Source organism: Abramis brama (genome assembly GCF_963993115.1).
Source record: "Abramis brama genome assembly, chromosome: 5".
NCBI classification, from domain to species: domain Eukaryota; kingdom Metazoa; phylum Chordata; class Actinopteri; order Cypriniformes; family Leuciscidae; genus Abramis; species Abramis brama.
This window is the reverse complement of record NC_139967.1, coordinates 4,608,878-4,628,820: the sequence shown is the minus strand read 5'-3', so window position 1 is coordinate 4,628,820 and position 19,943 is coordinate 4,608,878. Positions and strand designations below refer to the sequence as shown.

The window sequence follows — 19,943 nt, the reverse complement described above, 5'->3', positions numbered from 1 at the left end:
GTTCTAGTGCAAATATCTAAAACATTCATAAATTAAGATACATTTACTTAAGAAGCAAAATAACGGAAGGTATTAAATCTTGTTTTCTAAAAAGTTAAATACATTTGTGACTATATTTGACAAATGTCTGTCAATAGAGTAAGAAAAATAAACTTAATTCAAAGGGAAAACAAGATTGTCTCTTTCTCCATTGGCAGATATTTTGTCATAAACTCACTTAATTTTGATCAATTTGTCAGAAAACGAGACTTAATATCTTAAGTTATTTTCCCCCTAATTTATTTAATTTTTATAAATTTGAAATGGAAATCCAGATAAAAATACTAAGCAAGCAAATAATTTTTAGCAGTGTGTTGATTGTGATTTTGTAATTTAGTCTGGGGGAAAAAAAAGACAAAAACGTGGCAACACAAACATTAAAATACACGATAAGAAAGCATTGCCACAAGAGACAAACAATTTATGTTTTAACTTGAAACTAGAGTTGTAAAATAAAAAAGGTCATGTCAGTTATATCCAATAACTTCTGCTGTGATTTTTGCACAATATGAACAAAGATAAAAGAGAAAGATCATCCCAAAAAATAATGTATTATTTACTCAAAAACATTTTAAAGAAAGAATAAAACATGCTCTAACAAAAATAGAAACTGCACATTTCTGTTTTTAAACCCATACTGTAAACAAGATTTTGATTTGTCACAGATGCAACTTGTTTCGAACTCCTGGAAAGTGCACTTTGTTTGCTGATGTGCAGACTACTAAGTGCTTAAAAATGATGCATTGTATAAAATCAAAAGGATTATTTGAAGAAATTCGCATGAAGAAGTGAAAATGTTCCCATAGAGATGTCATAACTCAGAATTTCCCCCTTGTTCCCTGCTTGAAAATGCATCAGTTTAGAGTTTCATCTTCTGGATTAACGGATTTTGTGTGCCGTAGGCCTGAAGCCTGGAACGGAGTACGGCATTGGAGTCACAGCCGTTCAGAATGAGAGAGAGAGTGAGCCGGCCACCACCAATGCACTGACCGGTGAGATCTCTTCTCTTTATATGAGCGACCGTTCAAAGGTTTGGGATCAATTTTTTTTTATTTGAAAGATATTGATACTTTTATCCTGCAAGGGTGCATTAAATTGATCAAAAGTGACAGTTAAGAAAAACATGTATAATGTTACAAAAGATTTATATTTCAAATAAATGCTGTTGTTTTTAACTTTCTATTCATCAGAGGATCCTGAAAAAAGTATCACAGTTTCGACAAAAATATAAAGCAGCAACAGCTGTTTTCAACATTGATTATAAATGTTTCTTGAGCAGCAAATCATCATATTAGAATGATTTCTGAAGGATCATGTGACACTGAAGACTGGAGGAATGAAGCTGAAAATTCAGCTTTGCATCACAGGAATAAATTACATTTTAAAATATATTCATATAGAAAACAATTACTTTTAAATATTATAATATTTCACAATTATTGACAGTATTTTTGATCAAATAAATGCAGCCTTGCTGAGCAAAAGAATCTTCTTTCAAAAACAGTAGTTTACATTACACTTTGTTTAAATACAGGCTGTTTATAAAGATGCCTACCAAGAGTTATACCAAGAACAATAACATGAATATAATTGTACCCAGAAATTTACATTATGTCCTCATTTACTCCTCTTATGTTCTCTTTTCAACCAGTATGACTTTCATCCATGGATCATGTTTTGCACTGCTATATAGTGAACACTTTTATGGTGTTTTTTTTATTTTTATCTTGATAACACCTGGCTCATGTTTATTATATGGAACACAAACAAAGATTATCCTAAAAACCTCCTACAACAAAAAGACTCCCAGGTTGGAAATGACATGAGACAGACTAGTCTTTATCTCTTCAGTCTTCTTGACTCCATTCTCTTGAATGACGATGAATCTTCTGTGCTGTGTTTTGAACCTCCACCCACATAGATCTGGATCCACCACGAGACCTGGAAGTGCGAGCCTCCACTGAAACCACCCTGGAGCTGGTCTGGAAGAGACCCCGGGCCAAGATCTCCACCTACAGGCTGACGTTTGTGTCTGCCGACGGGCGACGGGAAGAGCTGGAGCTGCCTGCTACTGCCACCACACACACGCTGGCCGGCCTGACTCCTGGCATGCGCTACACCGTCACCCTCGTGGCCGAACGCGCACGGAAAAGAAGTGCTCCAGCCACTGTAACCGTATCCACAGGTGAGGGCTTCCTTACTTTTGTTTGCTTTTGCAACATGATAATGTCATTGTTCTGTTTGCAGGTGTGGACAAGAGATTGTGAAAATGATCATGACTAACATTTATATGCATGTTTTTTTCCCCCAAAATATTTGTTCATCAGTTTTAGGCATGAAACATTCAGCTACGTTTAATTTTGGAAGCATTCCAAAATGTGTCAATGCAATTCATACCGCAATGTAATTATCAACATTGCAAGGATTGCTTTAGCATGCATTAATGTTTTCCTTTTGCTGTCAGTTTTCTCTACTTGGTAGGCGAGTTATCTAAAGTTAAGAGCATGTTTATCCACCTTATTTTTAATGTAAGAGTTGGTGTGGGTGCAAGGCTTTCCATGCCAGCCAATTCCAGTTATTTTAGCTGTGCAAAACAGTCTGCTTGATATTGCAAACTGATATTATTTAAATGATTCATTTAGCAGATGCTTGTATCTAAAGCAACTTACAAATAAGGAGTGCTAGCAATTAATATTATTTAACTATAACCGATAATGAATCAAAACATTCAATCGCACATTCAAGTCATTTATTGTTTTTTTTATTTCAGTTATTTTTATAGCTCTTTATACAATACAGATTGTTTCAAAGCAGCTTTACAGTGATAAACAGGAAAATAATGATTCAATGATGCAATGATAGTGTAATTATTCAGCTCACGTCAGTGTTGATTCAGTTCAGTTCAATAACTGTGTAAAGTTATTCAATTGCGAAATTAGTACAATTCACCTATAAGCAGCTCTACAGAAGACAATAGTGTTGTTATTCACTTTGAGCCAGTAATTAAGTTCACATTCACAGAAAATAGCTTACCTCTGCATTGAAATATAAGGTGGATAGAATCATAACATGACACACACATGGCAGAAACTTTATCGTCATCCCCAGTACAGCGTGTGTTAAAGGAACACGCCGACTTTTTGGGACTTTAGCTTATTCACCGTATCCCCCAGAGTTAGATAAGTCCATACATACCTTTTTCATCTCCGTGCGTGCCGTAACTCTGTCTGACGCACCCACCGCTAGCCTAGCTTAGCACAAAGACTGGAGGTAAACGGCTCCATTTACCGGAGCAGTATGCTAGCTGGAGCCATTTACCTCCAGTCTTTGTGCTAAGCTAGGCTAGCGGTGGGTGCGTCAGACAGAGTTACGTCACGCACGGAGATGAGAAGGGTACGTATGGACTTATCTAACTCTGGGGGATACGGAGAATAAGCTAAAGTCCCAAAAAGTTGGCTTGTTCCTTTAAGTAGGTTCAACAGATCTGCATACTTGCTGTAGTGCATTGTTTGCATTTGTGCACTTGCGTGAAGAATGTTTCCTGTCATAACTAATTAACACTGTGTCCAAACCAGCTGCGACACCAGTAAATCTGTAAATCTGACTTTCTGAATATGCCCGAACACAAATCTCTCTCCACACAGCTGTGTATAAACATCAAATATGATCAGATTCTTTGCGGTTTTGTGGCATCATGCAGCATTTTTCACTTTCAGGAAACGTATTGTGTTGCACCTGGTAAGGGAACAGTGTGAGGGCTTTTTGCTGGCATTAATTTGATTCATCTGTCTAGATGATAGTCAATCATATTTGTTCTTGAATGAAGGGATTTGCACGTGTGATCATGCTCTTTTCATGAGGTTTCATCCGTTGTTGCCCAGTTTCAAATGTTTTTGTCTTTTTTTTGTAGCATCTTTCACTTTTTATCTAGCGAACACATTTCCTGAGCTCGGTTCAGCCAAAGGCACCGACGACAATGTCACTAGCTTTGTGCCTCTCGACAACTCAGAGAGCCGGTTCTCTGGGAGTGGATACGAGGATCCGACCGGCACCTTGACCGTGTCCAATGTCACATCCGATGGATTTGATCTTTCGTGGGAGTCAAATTTGCACATTGGCTATGATAGTTACACTGTAGAACTTAAAGATTTCTCAGGGAAATGGAACAAGGAGGTTCATCTCAATGCGGAGGTGAATGACACTAAAATCCGAGGTCTAAGGGCTTCCACTGAGTACCAAGTAAGGCTTTATGGAATATCCAATAACCAAAGATCTTCACTACTAGAAGCAGTAGCAGTTACAGGTATAAACTATCTTTGGGTTTCAAGTCATCTGTTTGATTTCGTGCCATTGCTACTTTAAGAAATGTTTGGTCTCATAGGTTTAAGAGTGGAATGACATATTTTGCATGATATATGATATGCAACTGCTCCCATATACCAAATGGTAGAGCAAAAAACATGCATGATGATGATGCATCAGGATATGGATGCTTATTTGGGCTGGATGATATAGCAAAAATAAAAAAAATTATATATATACTTTGTATATTTTTCACTCTTTTTACTCTATTCAGTATTTAATTTTGACCATTTCATTTATTTTTTTTATAAGAGGAGACATTATTTTAACATGAATTGAAGCCAATTCAGGTTGTTAATGCAATAAATATTTTTGCATTAAAAATTGTTTTTGCTAAATTAACACAAGGAAAAATGCCACATTTATTTATTATTCATTTAATATAATATAATAATTTGAATTATTGTAATAATTATTTATTGAATATTAAAATGAACCAAACATTTGCTGCTTAAAAATTACATAAATGCATAAAAAATTCCATGACCTCCATGAGCCGTCATGCTGCCAGCAAATAATGATTCAGGCATAGAACTCTAACTCTTTTTTTTTTTTTTTTTTTGATATACATTGCAAATATTCAATATATCACCTAGCCCAAGTTTATAAATGACAAGATTATCCACAAATCTCAGTGGAGAAAATAGTTAATGCTCATAACAAACTAAACTGTGTGGTGAAAAAAGAGAATGCATGAGAAAACTGATTGGTAGAATATTGTTTAACTTGTTAGAGTTAACAACGAATTGAGTTCATGCATGCCGTTTCCTCAAAACATCTCGAGGTCTGCATGGATTGACCATCAGTCTGAAGTGTCCCATGTACTTCCACTCTGGTGGACTACTTGGAAACTTCAGCAATTAATGGCTCATGATAGCCATTAATGCCAGATGTTTTCAGATACATGCATGCAGATTTCAATAGCTCAAGAACTGGTAACATCATTTGCATGTGAATTAAGTTTTATCGCATGCAGTGTGTCTCAAATCTCAGTGCACATTGAGAGAGTGAGGGGGGAATATGTTTTGAATATATAATATATATGAATGAAAATGCTTAGTTAAATATAATAACCCTGACATACACATGTGGATGAAATACCACCTGTTAAAGTGGTGCAACTATTTTATGAATACAGCCTCATGGCATTCCAGTCAGAATATGATTGACCTTCATAATGTTAATTCAAAAAGAATTATAAAATGTACTTTTGAGATTTCAGTAGAAATTATTTTACAATTATTAATGGAGCAAATCAAAGAACCACTTCCCAGGATAAACAGGAGATTAATGGTATGTTTAAAGTGAATATAGTCATATTTTAAAGGGGTCATGACAATTGTTTTAATGTGTTCCTTGAGGTTGACTTATAATGTAACAAATATATATGCAAAAAAACTATAATTTTCAACCTTCATTCTGGTCACTCTGTCTGAAATGACCCGTTTTATTGATTAAATGAATGCTTTGTTTAGAACGAGAACTTTTTAAGCTTTGAAACTTTCAGGATGTTTTAATGGTACAAAGACCTCTTATATGTCAAAAGATCAAGGCAAATTTGATTTCTCTTGTCATGACCCCGTTAATTGTGCACTTAGTCAATGACTTGTTACACAGCAAAAGCACTTCTAATTCTGTCCCGTCTTTAATCTCTGACCTTAAATGCAATGAATGTACTTTCCTCTAGCACAGTCTACCTCTCCTGATGTTGTTGCTCTGACCGTCAAAAGTGTTTCAACAATGCTACCAAGCCTCCATAAGGAGGTTCAACCAGCAGTCTCTACCTCCACTTTTTTAACAGAAGATTTTAAAGCTGAAGCCTCAGGTGATGAACTTGAGGGCCCAAGTCGAGGGCCTCCAAGTGACCTAAAAGTCTCAGATGTGAGCAGAAATAGTTTGAGGCTATCTTGGTCAGCTCCAGAAGGAGCCTTCGATAGCTTCATCGTTGAGCTGAACTCAACGTCGAATAAGTCTAAAGAGCACATTATTGACGTATCTGGAGAAGCCAGGCAGGTCCATGTTGATGGGCTGACCGCTGGCATGCATTATGACATTACTTTATATGGGATGAAGAAGGGCGAAAAATCTCAACCAGTCAATGTTCACGTCAAGACAGGTACATGGATCTTCAGAAACCACAGTCATCTGTCATCCGCCATCACAGTACTAATGTCATTTATCTTAGGAGCATTTCCGCAGGCGTAAGATGGCTTGTGAAAGAAATTTGGCTTAGTTCAAACCCAAATCCTGCAAGCGATATTCTGTGCATGTTAAAGCCACAGTATGGAATTTTTCTCCACTAGGGGTCGCTTACAATAACAAAGGCGTAGTTTGATGACGCAACATTTGCTAAGAATTATGGATGTTGTCGTCAACGTCAAGCCGACCGATCTAATAATGTTTATGGATGACTGAATACATCGATGCTTTTATCATGACTGTGATATGAAGCAGTTCGGGATTGCTAAGAGACAGCTATCAGCTCCACAGGATAGAGTGCCGCGGATATAAAAGTAATATGGACATTTCATTCTACTGAACTACACGCGAGTGCAGAATTACAACTCACAGGTCAGTTTATTAGACAAATTAAACTTGTGAGGTAACGCAGCGCTGTTTCACTTGGTCTAACATTACACTAGCACACTAAACTGCATTTGAATGTGTTGAAATGTATGTGTTAGTTTGTCTGTATGAGACTAGCAGTAAGCTAGATCAACATTAGAATAACATACAGATCATATTCTGACATTTTATCATTGTTGAACTATATAACATTGATTAGTTTGATGTAAATGTGCTCACCTGTTTAATAAAGTACATGTAGGAGCGGTCGAAGTCTCGGACGTGGAGCTCTCGTTTATATACTGTCTATGGGAGCTCTCGGCATCTCGAAAACACCGCGCTGATATTGATTCTCGTTTTAGTTCTCCTTTTTTATCCAAAGTCTGCTTGCCATGGTCCGTAATGTTTGAACGAAACAACAACAGCTAATTTTAAAGCAAAAAAGTTACATACTGTGGCTTTAAGTATTTAGTTGTACAATACCATTCAAAAGTTCAAAAGAAATTATGTTTATGAAATTATAATAAATTTAAGAAATGTATGCTTTTATTCAGCAAGGAAGCATTATACAGTATCAGTGTTATTTTAGTATCATTGATATACTGTTATAGTTTGTTTTGGTAACACTTTACAATAAGGTTTCATTAGTTAACTACTTTAACATGAACTAAGAATGAACAATACTTAGTTAGCATTTATCAATCATAGTTCATGTTAATTTCTATGTTTACTAATACAATGTTAAAATCAAAAGGTGCATTTGTTCACATTAGTTAAGCACTGTCAACTAACATTAACAAATATTAATAAATACTGTAACAAATATATTGCTCATTCATTGTTAGTTCATTGTTTACAAATGAGAACTTATTGTAGTGTTACTGTTTTTTATATATGCATTTTTTTCTGTTTTCATTTTAATTTTAGTATCACTCTTTCCACAAAAATATGAAGCAGCACAACTGTTTTCAATACTGATAATAATCAGAAATGTTTCTTGAGCAGCAAATCATCATATTAGACTGATTTCTGAAGGATCATGTGAGATTGGAGTAATGATGCTGAAAATTCAGCTTTGATCACAGGAATAAATTACTTTTTTAAAATATATTCACAGTTTATCACTGTTTTTACTGTATTTTTGATCAAATAAATGCAGCCTTGGTGAGCATAAGAAGCTCAAAAACATTTTACTAAATCTTACCGACCCCAAACTTTTAAATGGTAGTGTATTAATTATTTATTAAACATTGAATATTATTGAAAGTTGACTTTCTCCAATCAAACTAAACATTTTAGGTAATACCCAAGATGTGATCCTATACCTCTAGTGCCACAAAACGCTTGCAGAATTGTTCCTGTGCTTTCCAAACGTCCCCTCGGGATTATGGCATGAAATAATTCCTAACGTTTTATATCGGATCACTGACCATTATTTCTCAACATGAATGAACACCATCTTTGTGCCTCATGTCTTCGTTCATATCGTTTCATTCCATCTATAAACTGTTTTATCTGTCATTGTGTTTATGCCAGTGGCACTGGCAAGTTGAGCTCATTTCATTATGCAAATGTAATTAATTTCAGTGACAATAACTCATTTCTGATTTCTTTGTCTGTCAGAGGAGCAGAAGCCGCAGCTTGGCAGTCTGAGTGTGTCTGATGTATCTTGGGATAGTTTCAATGTGTCCTGGATCATTGAGGATGGCCTTGCCTTTGACAGTTTTGTGATTCAAGTGGCAAATTCAGCAGGTGGTCCAGAAAAACAGAACCTTTCGGTATCTGGTGATGCACGTAGTTTATGGATGTCTGGGCTCAGCCCCGACACGTCCTATACAATTACACTATACGGAGTGCATCAGGGCTCGATCCTGGGGTCGATCAACATTGAAGCAGCAACAGGTATCCATGCTGACCTGGATATCCCTTGTGAAAAAGACACTTAATTGCATGAAAATGTATTATAGTTTAAATTTGTATTAAATACAATGAGTTGAACTTAAGTTCAACTAACTCATCACATATTCATTTCACATTCAATTGAGAAACAAACTCACAAATCAGCCCCTTCTTAATTTTTATTAAGTTCAAGTTTCCAGTTCATTTCAAATACGCTTAGTCATTTCAAATTAGTTGAACATGACTCACTTAAGTACATATTTACATGTAATTTTAAATTTTTAATTTGTAAAAATTTTTTTGTCGTCTTTGAAAAATGCTGAATTTTCTGACACGCATGTATTTATTTATATATATATATATATATATATATATATATATGGGTGTGTGTTTCATGTTCAATTAATGTTATATTAATTATCATAAATTGTATATCAATGTTTAATTAATCATATTATCTGCAAGTAGAGTTTTTATAAATATACTTTTAAGATTTAAAACGCAATGCAAGTGCACATTCAATACAATTAAGTCCACTTCTTTTTCACAAGGGATGGGAACCCTATTATCTATTATACCTTTTTTTCTTAATCTTTTTTCTCTTTTTCTGACCTTTTTCATTCTAGTTGGGAGCTGTGGTGTCAAGCAGGTGCTTCTGTGCTTTAACATTTCTTTTTAATTCTTCACGAAACCTAAGCATCTTTGTTGCATGTGGCCCATGAGAATGATGACCGAACACATAACGGCGTCTCTCGAATGTCCACAATAATTTGTTGATTGTGAAACGACTTCATTTAACAAAGCTAACTGATTGTCAGCTGTACTGTTCCAGCCACTGTGTCGGTCTTGCCTCCAAGTTGATTGCGTTGGGTCAAAGGATATGTCATGTTTCCATTCATTTCCACTGAAATCAAAGCTTTGTGTTCAGCAGTAAACATTGTCAACCATTATATATCATCCATTTCATCCAGCTACCCCAAATGCATGGCACCACCCATCTCATTTATTTACCGCATTGTGGTGAGTTTTGATGTGCTGCAGTGATTGCAACATATTTCATCCTCATACATATATATTTCATTGACTTCACTGCGTGATCTCATCATCTACCTGCATCATTTCACACATCAATTAATTTGATAATGAAGCAACATGCATTTGAATAAGTGATCCGTTTTGATGTAGTGTTTATTTTGAGGTCTTTCTATGTCAGCGCCGCGGTTCTCAATCTTTTTCATCAGCTGAACCCATTTTGATGTAAATTTTTTATATATTTATACATTTAATAAATTATAATAATATATATATATATATATATATTTTTTTTTTTTTTAAATATACTTCTTGACATAATTACAGTAGCCTTACATAAACCAAAATAGATACTGGCCGTCACCATTATAAGATTCAGAATCATTTAGATGCTGATCATCCATCTTCTGACATGTTTCTTCTAACACGTTTTTTTAACTCTGTTATTTATGTTTTTACCTCTTCACTGGAAATACTGATGTGATATTCAAACATACTGTTTTCTGGGCACCATCTGAGCATCAACTTGTTTGGACTGGGAATAATCAAAAATTGGCATGGGAATAATTTGGAATAATCTTTTTACATCTTTTGTGTTGATTGCTTCATATGCACTAACGCGATATTCTTGTTAACCTGTTTTGACACTACAGTGAACAAATACAACAAAATCGTCTTAGTTTTATTCATATCTAAAAAACATTCTTGAAGTGTTTTCCTTTTCTTTTTTCTTTTTTTTCTGCCCAGCTTTTCTGTTTTCATAGTGAGGCCCGTTTAACATCACGCATCTGCAGTGTGTAAGCGAACAATTCATGAAAACATTAAAAATGAATAATTTATGTATTTTATTTATTAATTAATTGGCTTATTATTTAAATTTTAATTCTATTTTTACAAACTTTGCCATGAAATCTAATTTATGAAAACTGTAACCTGTATGCATGCAAAAATAAATATGCGCTGTTTGCATGCTGCAGAAAACAGGCCTGATCCGTCAAGCATTTAGCCTTTAACAATTCATATCAGTTCTCACAATAAATAGCAAATCATTTCCTCGGCTTAACAAATTATACATGCAAATTATTCATATTGTACAGCAAGGATGTAACCACCATAGACATTAAGGGTGACAATGTCCAAACACTGTACGGCCTTGCAACTATACATTACCTCTGTTCCAATAACCGTTTCTCCCTTTAGATAGCGCTCCAATGGTTGGCAGTCTGTATGTGTCTAATATTACATCAGAGAGCTTCTCCATTTCATGGAATGACACGAGAGGAGATATTGAGAGGTTTATCCTGGAGATTATAGACTCTAGCTGGCAGCGGGAGCCAGTTGAATATAACCTAACACACGGTACACAGTCATATGAAATCACTGGGCTACAGCCAACTACTGACTATATAGCTTACCTCACTGGAGTTATGAAGGGAAGGAGAACAGACTCCGTCAGTGCTTTCGCCTCCACAGGTAACTGGAATTCTCTCTTTTCCTTGCTGTTTTCCCCCGTTTGTTTATATTGGAAGTGATTAATCAGGCCTTAAAAGAGTAGTTCACCCAAAAAGTTCACATTTATGTACTCATGTCATTCCAAACCTGTATGTTTTTTCTTCATCTTCATATATTGAAGATTTCTCTAAAAGTGCTCCATAAAACTCAAGTCTTCTGAAGTCATGTTATAGCTTTGTGTGAGGAATAACATGCACAATTGAAGACTAAAGTTTTAGCATATGCCTGTGCACAATGGAAATCTGAATCTGGTGCCACAAGATGATTTGCATCAGGTTTGACTTGCATTAAATTCTGTATGCAAGCACGTATGTGACTACATTAAGGGTTTACATGCCAACGATGTACTAAAAACTAAAGTTTTTCAGTTGCTTTTTTGACAACGTTCCTTGAAAATGACTAAAAGTGCTGTATTCTGCTGCCAGGCCAGTAGATGGCGATGTTACTTTGTAAAGAAACACTACATGCCTAGACTGAACACATAATAAGCATGCGCATGACGTCACCATTTTCACAAATTAGTTTTTTTGTATCGTACACAGAGATGATACTGGTATCGTTTTCAAAAATGGCACTTTGAAACCCGTTTTCTAATGTTTGCGTTTTCAGGCCCCCAAAACGCTGTTGTCATGTAAATGAACGGCCAAAAACGCAGAAAACTTTTTCCTTTTATTTGGTAAAAATTGTCGTGTAAATGCCCTCTTTTTTTAGTTTGTTACTCACACAAAGCTGCTGTTTGACTTCAAAAGACATAAAATATAGTTGAACTTTGCCAGCTAACAAAAATATGTTCTAAGAACATTTTCTTAACGTTCCCATTAAGTTATGAAAACATTATTTCTGAATGGTCTCTGAACTTTCAAAACGTCAGATAAAAAAAAAAATTCTCTGAACATTACTAAAGACCAGATAACTTTGAGGGAATGTTCTATTAACGTTACTGGAAGAATGTTTGTTAATAAATTTGAGAGAACCTTGCCAGAACATTAGCTAAAGTCCTGCAACTGTTTCCTGTTAGCTGGGTTCACGGTGCTTTTTGTAATTTTCACCAAGTTAGCACTATGCACATTGACCGACTTTCTTCAAAATATCTCCTTTTGTCTTCCACGGAAGAATGCAAGTGTAACGGACGTAGGCCAGTAAGAGCTGTGCGTGTAAACCTCACTCCCCTGGCCTCAAGAGGCTGTGGTCTTTAGTGTCCTTGTTAGCAAGCCCGCCTCCCACACCAGAGACCCTGGTTCGAATCTCGAAGCTAGTCGAGTAGAACTGGTTACATTTGGTGCCGTGACCTGGATGGGAGTGAGGTTTAGGGGAAAGCAGGTGCAATGGACGTAGGCCAGTAAGAGCTGTGCATGTAAACCTCTCCTGGTTTCAAGAGGCACGCTAGTGAATGATGCTAGCGGCTGCAGTCTTTAGCGTCCTTCTTAGTGCGCCCGTCTCCCATGCCAGAGACCCTGGTTTGAATTTTGATCAGTTACACAAGCATACAGATTTGAAGCGAAATGAGGATGAGTAAATGCTTTTTGGCTGAACTATCTCTTTAAACAAGGCTGTTAGGTGGACAGTTAGCATGGACAGATCTCTAAAACTATTGACAGCAGAGAAAGAGACACTAAACAAAACGCCATGGCTGGCTTTTTCCCCCTGTAGCGGCCGAGCCTGACTTGTCTGGGCTAGTTGTTTCAAACATTACCTCAGACACAGTGTCGCTCTCCTGGCGGACGGGAGAGAAGGCGTTTGATAATTTTATAGTCGAGGTGAGAGAGTCTGCTTTGCCCACGCAGGCGACGGGGCGCACCTTGCCCACAGGTACACGCTCCACGGTGCTGACCGGGCTCAGAGGAGAAACACGATATCAGATCAAGCTGTATGCCACCTCTGGTGGCACCAACACAGCTGCCCTGACAACTGTAGTAACCACAGGTACAGCAGAGCATGCTTTTGAGTTCTCAGAATACATGCTTTAAACATTTATATTGGGTTTTGAAGATTTGGTTTGCTATGGAAGCCCATTTGCTGCCGTGGAATAAAACAATAAAAAGGTAATTGCACATTTTTATCTCACAATTCTGACTATTTCTCACAATTATGAGTTTATATCTCGCAATTTGGACTTTTACGTTTTTAAATTCCCACATATTAATCTGTCTTAAAGTTGATTTTTTTTTTGTAGGTTAGACCACTGGTAGTGTACATAGGAATTTACTTCAAATCTACTTTACTCTTTCCCCGGCTTTCCATGTATGTTTTCACTGTTATACGGTAGGGGGCGCTATTACACATCTTCTGAAGAGCAGAGACAAGCGATAGAGGTATTGCTTACGCAAATGTAAAATAACGCGATAATCAAACATTAAACCACATATAAATCAAAACTGCCTAATGTTACCGAATGAAATGTCGACCCAGGAAGGGTTAACGACTGTGAAGCTTTGGGGGTGTTGATGGACTCAGTCTACTCCATCTGTGTTTTGATCATCGATCTGAATCCGATCTGGACATAGTCTTTGACAAAAGTGTTGTTTTGTTTAAAATGTTGCTTTTTTATGAAAATGACCCACATTCAAGGGTTGGTAAAAAATGATGCATGAAGCTAGAATAAAATGTTTTAAAAATAAAAAGAGTTAAAGTAGCCTACAGTTAAAGGTATATTTCAAGTATATATATGTTTTACCTAAATAGGAACATAGTAGTACACTTAAAGTGCAAAAATAATATATAAATAGTAAACTGTAAGTATGGTGTTATGTTTACTTAAAGAAAACAATTTGCATTATAAAACGACTAAACGTAGTTTACTGAGAGTAAGTGTACTTGACAAGTAAACTATCAGTATACCTATAAGTTCACTTGTAGTATAGTTGCAGTACAAATGAAAAACTTAGTTGTAAACTAGTTGTGTACACAAAGTTACACTGTTACACTAAAAAGTGGGCTAATTTAATCCCAAGTATATTGAAACGGTACACTACTTCTAGTACATTGATATTAGTATACTTACTACATAAAGTATATTTAAAAATAAAATGAACTTGAAGTATACTTATTTTTTATATAATAGTCAGAATTGCAAGATTTAAACTCACTATTCTGAGGAACATTCTCAAAATTGCTCAGAATTATTAATTCAGAATTGTGAAGATAAAAAAAATCACAATTACATAGTTCATAGTATGGCACAAAATACATGAGCATGACTTAAAGTAGTATTCCTGGTTGTTTGCAAGGTAATGTCTATGGCATGTTGTTGATTAGCAGGACTAGTGTAAATGGGACTGGAAAGATTTGCTGAATGCTTATGAATTTTCTTTGGCATGTTTCAAACTGAGGACTAAGTTGTAATTATCATCGACCGCAATTGACTGCAGACCACAGATGCTTATAGACATTAAGGCAAATAACCCAGAATATTCCTACTGTATACATCCAGTTTTCGCTTGTTTCAGCTACTGTTAAGTTTCGTAACAGTACCCAATACTTTCTCTCATTCAGAGCCTAAGCCTAAATTGGGCACCATTGTGGTGTCTGAAACCCTCCCGAATAGCTTGGCGCTGTCCTGGAGCACATTGTCAGGCCACTTTGATGGCTTTGCTGCTCGTATCACTGACCGTGAGCAGCTGTATGATGTTGTAGAGCTCAGGCTATCAGGATCAGAGAGGAACGTTACCGTGATGGGTCTTATGGACTCTACGGTCTATGACATAGTGTTTTATGGTCTGTCTCGTGGCCGTCAAACTCCATCAGTTTCCTTCAATACCAGTACAGGTACTGTGCAAGTTTTTCATGCTTCTATCACAACGAATCAGGACTTAACAGACAGAACTAACAAATTTGCACCTGGGTTAGACCTGGTTGCAAGCAAGTTGAAACTGACATTTTTGTTTGTTTGTTTGTTTGTTTTGGTACAATTGCATGCATGTAATATGAGACCCTGGATCACAAAACCAGTCTTAAGTCGCACGGGTATATATGAGGCAATAGCTAACAAAACACTGTATGGGTCAAAATTATCGATTTTTCTTTTATGCCAAAAATCATTAGGATATTAAGTAAAGATCATGTTCCATGAAGAAATTTTGTAAATTTCCCTCCTTAAATATATAAAAAAATTATTTTTGTGAGTGGATGCAGCACAATCGGCAATAGAAATGGACAACTTTAAAGGCGATTTTTTTTAATATTTAGATTTTTCTGCACCCTCAGATTTTCAAATAGTTGTATCTCGGCCAAATATTGTCCTATCCTAGCAAACCATACATCAATGGAAAGATTGTGTATTCAGCTTTCAGATTATGTATAAATCTCAATAAAAAAATAAAAAAAACCATAAGACTGGTTTTGTGGTCCAGGGTCACATATTTAACATGGTTATTTTAATGACTCCGAAGGCCTTTTTACACTAAGGGCCAGATTTACTAAACAGGGCAAATTAGCGTGAGAGCGCAATCCCATAAAAGCGCAGATGTGAGTGGAAAGTTCTGCTCGTGACACAAATGAAAGAACACAGACGCTGTCAGATCATTTCCATAATGATCAACGCAATCTACCAAGAGCAGCGCAAATTAGCGCTGATACAAACACCAGTAAATTGACGAGCGCAAACCTTCGTAAATCACCTTGCATGACTAATTTAAATTCTCTCCTCCCATAAATTTTGGGTCTGGAAGGGAAACTCCTACAAATGCATATGCAATAATGTCAACCGCAAAAATAACCCTGTCCACGGCTTCTCAGCGCACATTTTTCACTGCGTGTCTTTAGTAAATCCTGACAGTAGCTTTTGAAAGCCAAGGGTTTGCGCTGGTGCAAGCTGTTAAATCTGGCCCCAAGTGTGGATTTTTGGACTATATCAAAAATGAAAGAAAAAAACATTGGAACTTGAAGCAGTTTTTTGTACTTGGTAAAATAAATATATAAAAAAAGACCTTCACTAATCCTCCTTCTGATGTTTCTGTTTGCAACATAATCTGCTGTGCTTGAAACATTACATGATTGCGCATTAGGAAAAGTAGATTAGCAGTGTGGAAACTCATTTTTGCATCTGTCTGACCACATGTTGTTTAGTTCTATTAACACAGATGATATCATTCCCGTTTTTGTCATTGCATATGCATGCAGTTGTATTGCACCCACTGAATATACTCGGTTATTTTACATGGAGAAAGAAATCTCATACAATAATATCTTAACATTGACAAATTAACGAGTAACATTTGACAAATAACAAGCTATTTTGACCTTGCAATCACTGCAGAATCAATTATACATCCTCACCCTGTATTGTCCCCTCCTATAACACTGCAACTACGGGACCCAAATGAATCCTGTACCACGTATCCCAGCGTCATTACCTAAAGTGGGAAACCTCACCGTTTCGGATATTACCCCATACGGATTTCGTGTGTCCTGGGAAGCAGATTCTTCTGAGGGCTTCAGCCATTTTCAGGTAAAGGTGTCGGACTCTGGCCTGCTGCTGGAGCCACAAGAGTTCGTAGTGCCGGGAAACCAGACCTTACTGGATGTTTTGGGCCTGATTACTGGCATTGGCTATGAGGTCAGTGTGACCGGGGTGTCAGGGAATGGGTTACAGTCTCGTCCAATCACCACAGTGGCTGTTACAGGTACAGCTTTCTGCTTTTCAACTGCACGTCACTCCTTCACCTCAGAGCTTTCACTGCCCAAGCTTAGTAGTTTTTACTTTTTAATTGTTTTTAATATCTAGCAGATCATATTTTACCACTATTGCATTTTTTGCAGGGGTTGTATGCACAGGACATGTTCAAGATTGATAGATTCTCTCTGATATGTTAGACACACAATACCATGACAAAAACCTTATAAAATGCACAGTTGTTCTACAGTTAACACTTAATATGCTCAAGATGCTTTTCTCGCCCCCAGCTGCTGCTGCTTCTGATTGGTCAGTCGTTTTAAAAACATTACTGATGAGAACTGTTATTGGTAACACTTTATTTCAATGGTCCACTTTAGACATTCTATTAACCATAAGTAACTTTGCAACTTCATGTCAACTGACTCTCATTAGAGTATTAGTAGACTTTCTGCTTAATATCTGCTAACTCTTTTTTTAATGCTCTGCCAACAGACATTCTGTTGACTATAAGTACCTTTGCAACTATTTAAACTTATTCTACAAACCTGAAGCCTAACCTAACAGTCTAGTATCATCTACTTATGAGAGTTAGTTGGCTTGTAGTTGCAAAGTTACTTATAGTTTGTAGAATGTCTAAAGCGGACCATTGAAATAAAGAGAAACTGTTATATTGTGGTCCACTGATTTTTGTTTTGTCAATTTAAAAAGTTTGCAAGATAGATTTGCTAGAAGATTACAAGATATTTTGTTTGAGAAGTAATGCATGATATTTAATGTTTTATTTTTTCAGAGAATGCATCTTATAAAGAAAAAAATCTGCCAGTGCATCAAGGCAAAAAAAACACCAGTTTTAATATGTTATGCACTGTTGCTTTTCAAGTAAATGTATTTGGTTTCACGATTATTTAGTTATTTAAACCCTCTATGGCATGGAGTGGCCCTCAGGCAACAAACTACCTTTTTGGACCCCACATGCCCCTTTCATTTTTTTTAAATAATTTATTTTAAATATATAATATCACCTGGCATGTCTGTTCAATGAAATGAGAGGCTGAAGTGGGTGTGACCTTTTGTTTTGGGGTGAAGCAGTTCTTTGAAGCAAAGCCACATGGTACACAGTGCCACCAATTAGTAAGATAAATATCACTTTTAACTGTAAAATTACTTTAATTTGAGCATTAGATTGTTTCCCAAAATTGTGATTGCAGTGTATATACATTTTTGCCATATTCTGTGTAAATGCACATTTTTCCATGGTGGCGCTTCAGATGCGGCTTCTCTTGTTCAGACTGATCGAGAAAGGCTCAAAAGAAAATACAAGAAAACAAAAGTTCAAAGACTTGTAATGCTTATGCAGATGACAATTAAAAATAATGAACATGTCCTGTGTTTACACGTCCCCTTTGATGTCACAGTCTATATTCGAGAAGATGACATGCTGTTTGATCTAAGCTTTGGTTGGGAAACTCAACTACTCCCTCAATACTATCCCTTGTTTATTTGCCAGGTCTCCTCCATCGATAAGTCTTTTTCTTTGTTTCAAGTGAACAATACATGCTTCACTTGTCCCACATGTCTGATGCCATATTTAAACAGTTTTTTTTTTCTACTTAAATGGCTGGCAAAAACTATATCCATCAATATTCAAGTCCCGTATCATCAGGTTTCATCAAGGTTTTTCACCAGCATGAGGCCTGAGATCTTGTATGATGCCGCTCAGAAGGAAACAGTCTTGCATGAAATCACTGCACAGTAGAAAGATGTCGTGTGTAAGTGGCGTGCATGATTTGCAATGCCTATATGGTGTCAAAAGTCATGAAGGGAAGTCACGAGAAGTAGTCGTAACACTCGATGCATGTCAAATGGTTGGAGACCGGCAAGGTAGTTGGAAATGAACTCAAACTCTTTTCCTTGTTACAACAAGAAAAAGACCCATTTCCTCTTGTCAATCAGAGGCAGAACCAGAGATTGAGCACCTATTCGTGTCGGACGTCACCCCTGAGAGTTTCCGGCTGGCCTGGACGGCAGAAGACGACGTTTTTGATCGATTTGTGCTCAAAGTTAGAGATTCGAGAAAGCTCTCCCACCCTCGAGAGTTGATTGTGCCGGGCGATGAGAGAACCAAAGTGTTAACACAGCTTTTGGGGGGAACTGAGTATGAAATTGAGCTTTACGGTGTCACGTTGGAACATCGCTCCCAACCCGTTACTGCTGTTGCCAGAACAGGTATTGTGTTCAGTGTCATAGGATTGCCTTTCGCATCATTTCTGGATTTGAGAGGGCTTTCTTGGCTGCAATGTGGTGGAAGTGTCTTTAACAACTAAATAACACTCTTCATCCTAAACAGGTTCTGACTGATGTGTTAATCTGTGGTGCACCATGATTTGAAATACATCTATCATGATATGTTTCAATCCAGGGTTAATGTCAACAGCAAATACTGAGGTTGAAACAGAGCTATTTTGTTTATTTCTGTCATTTAAAAAGATTTAGTTTGTCCACACATTTTGCTGTTGTCAATCAATGTCTTTTCTTCACAAGAATCAACGTTTTTCCATTAAGAAAGACTTAGCACTTTACAATAAGGTTCCGTTTGTTAACATTAATTAATGTTAGTTAACATGAACTAACAAAAATGTATTAATGGTAACATTAGTATTCAACATTTGAGAGTGTGAAAGATTCTTTTCGCAAACATTGCATTTATGCATTTAGCAGATGCTTTTATCCAAAGCGACTCACAAAAGATGCACAAAAGCATCAAATTAAATACAATATTCAACTAGAAAAATACATTGATTGGGGCCTGAAAAGTGGGTGCTTCAGAAAAAAGACATTTTGACAAATGTTCAACTTCAGTTCATGTTGACTTTAACCTTGCATGCTTTCGTTTCTCTCACGAAGGAACGTTCATGTGTGT

General features: G+C 36.5%; 1 protein-coding gene across 1 annotated transcript in view; it reads left to right on the top strand.

The window, feature by feature from the left end:
- tnca (tenascin Ca) overlaps window positions 1-19,943 on the top strand; it is a 63,809-nt gene that overhangs the window by 32,281 nt on the left and 11,585 nt on the right. The window contains exons 9-18 of the mRNA XM_084114091.1: window positions 942-1,031; window positions 1,961-2,224; window positions 3,950-4,342; window positions 6,089-6,517; window positions 8,590-8,868; window positions 11,098-11,370; window positions 13,060-13,332; window positions 14,902-15,174; window positions 16,752-17,030; window positions 18,977-19,249. Coding sequence (XP_083970217.1) covers window positions 942-1,031; window positions 1,961-2,224; window positions 3,950-4,342; window positions 6,089-6,517; window positions 8,590-8,868; window positions 11,098-11,370; window positions 13,060-13,332; window positions 14,902-15,174; window positions 16,752-17,030; window positions 18,977-19,249 — 2,826 coding nt within the window. The remainder of the gene's footprint in view (window positions 1-941; window positions 1,032-1,960; window positions 2,225-3,949; window positions 4,343-6,088; window positions 6,518-8,589; window positions 8,869-11,097; window positions 11,371-13,059; window positions 13,333-14,901; window positions 15,175-16,751; window positions 17,031-18,976; window positions 19,250-19,943) is intronic.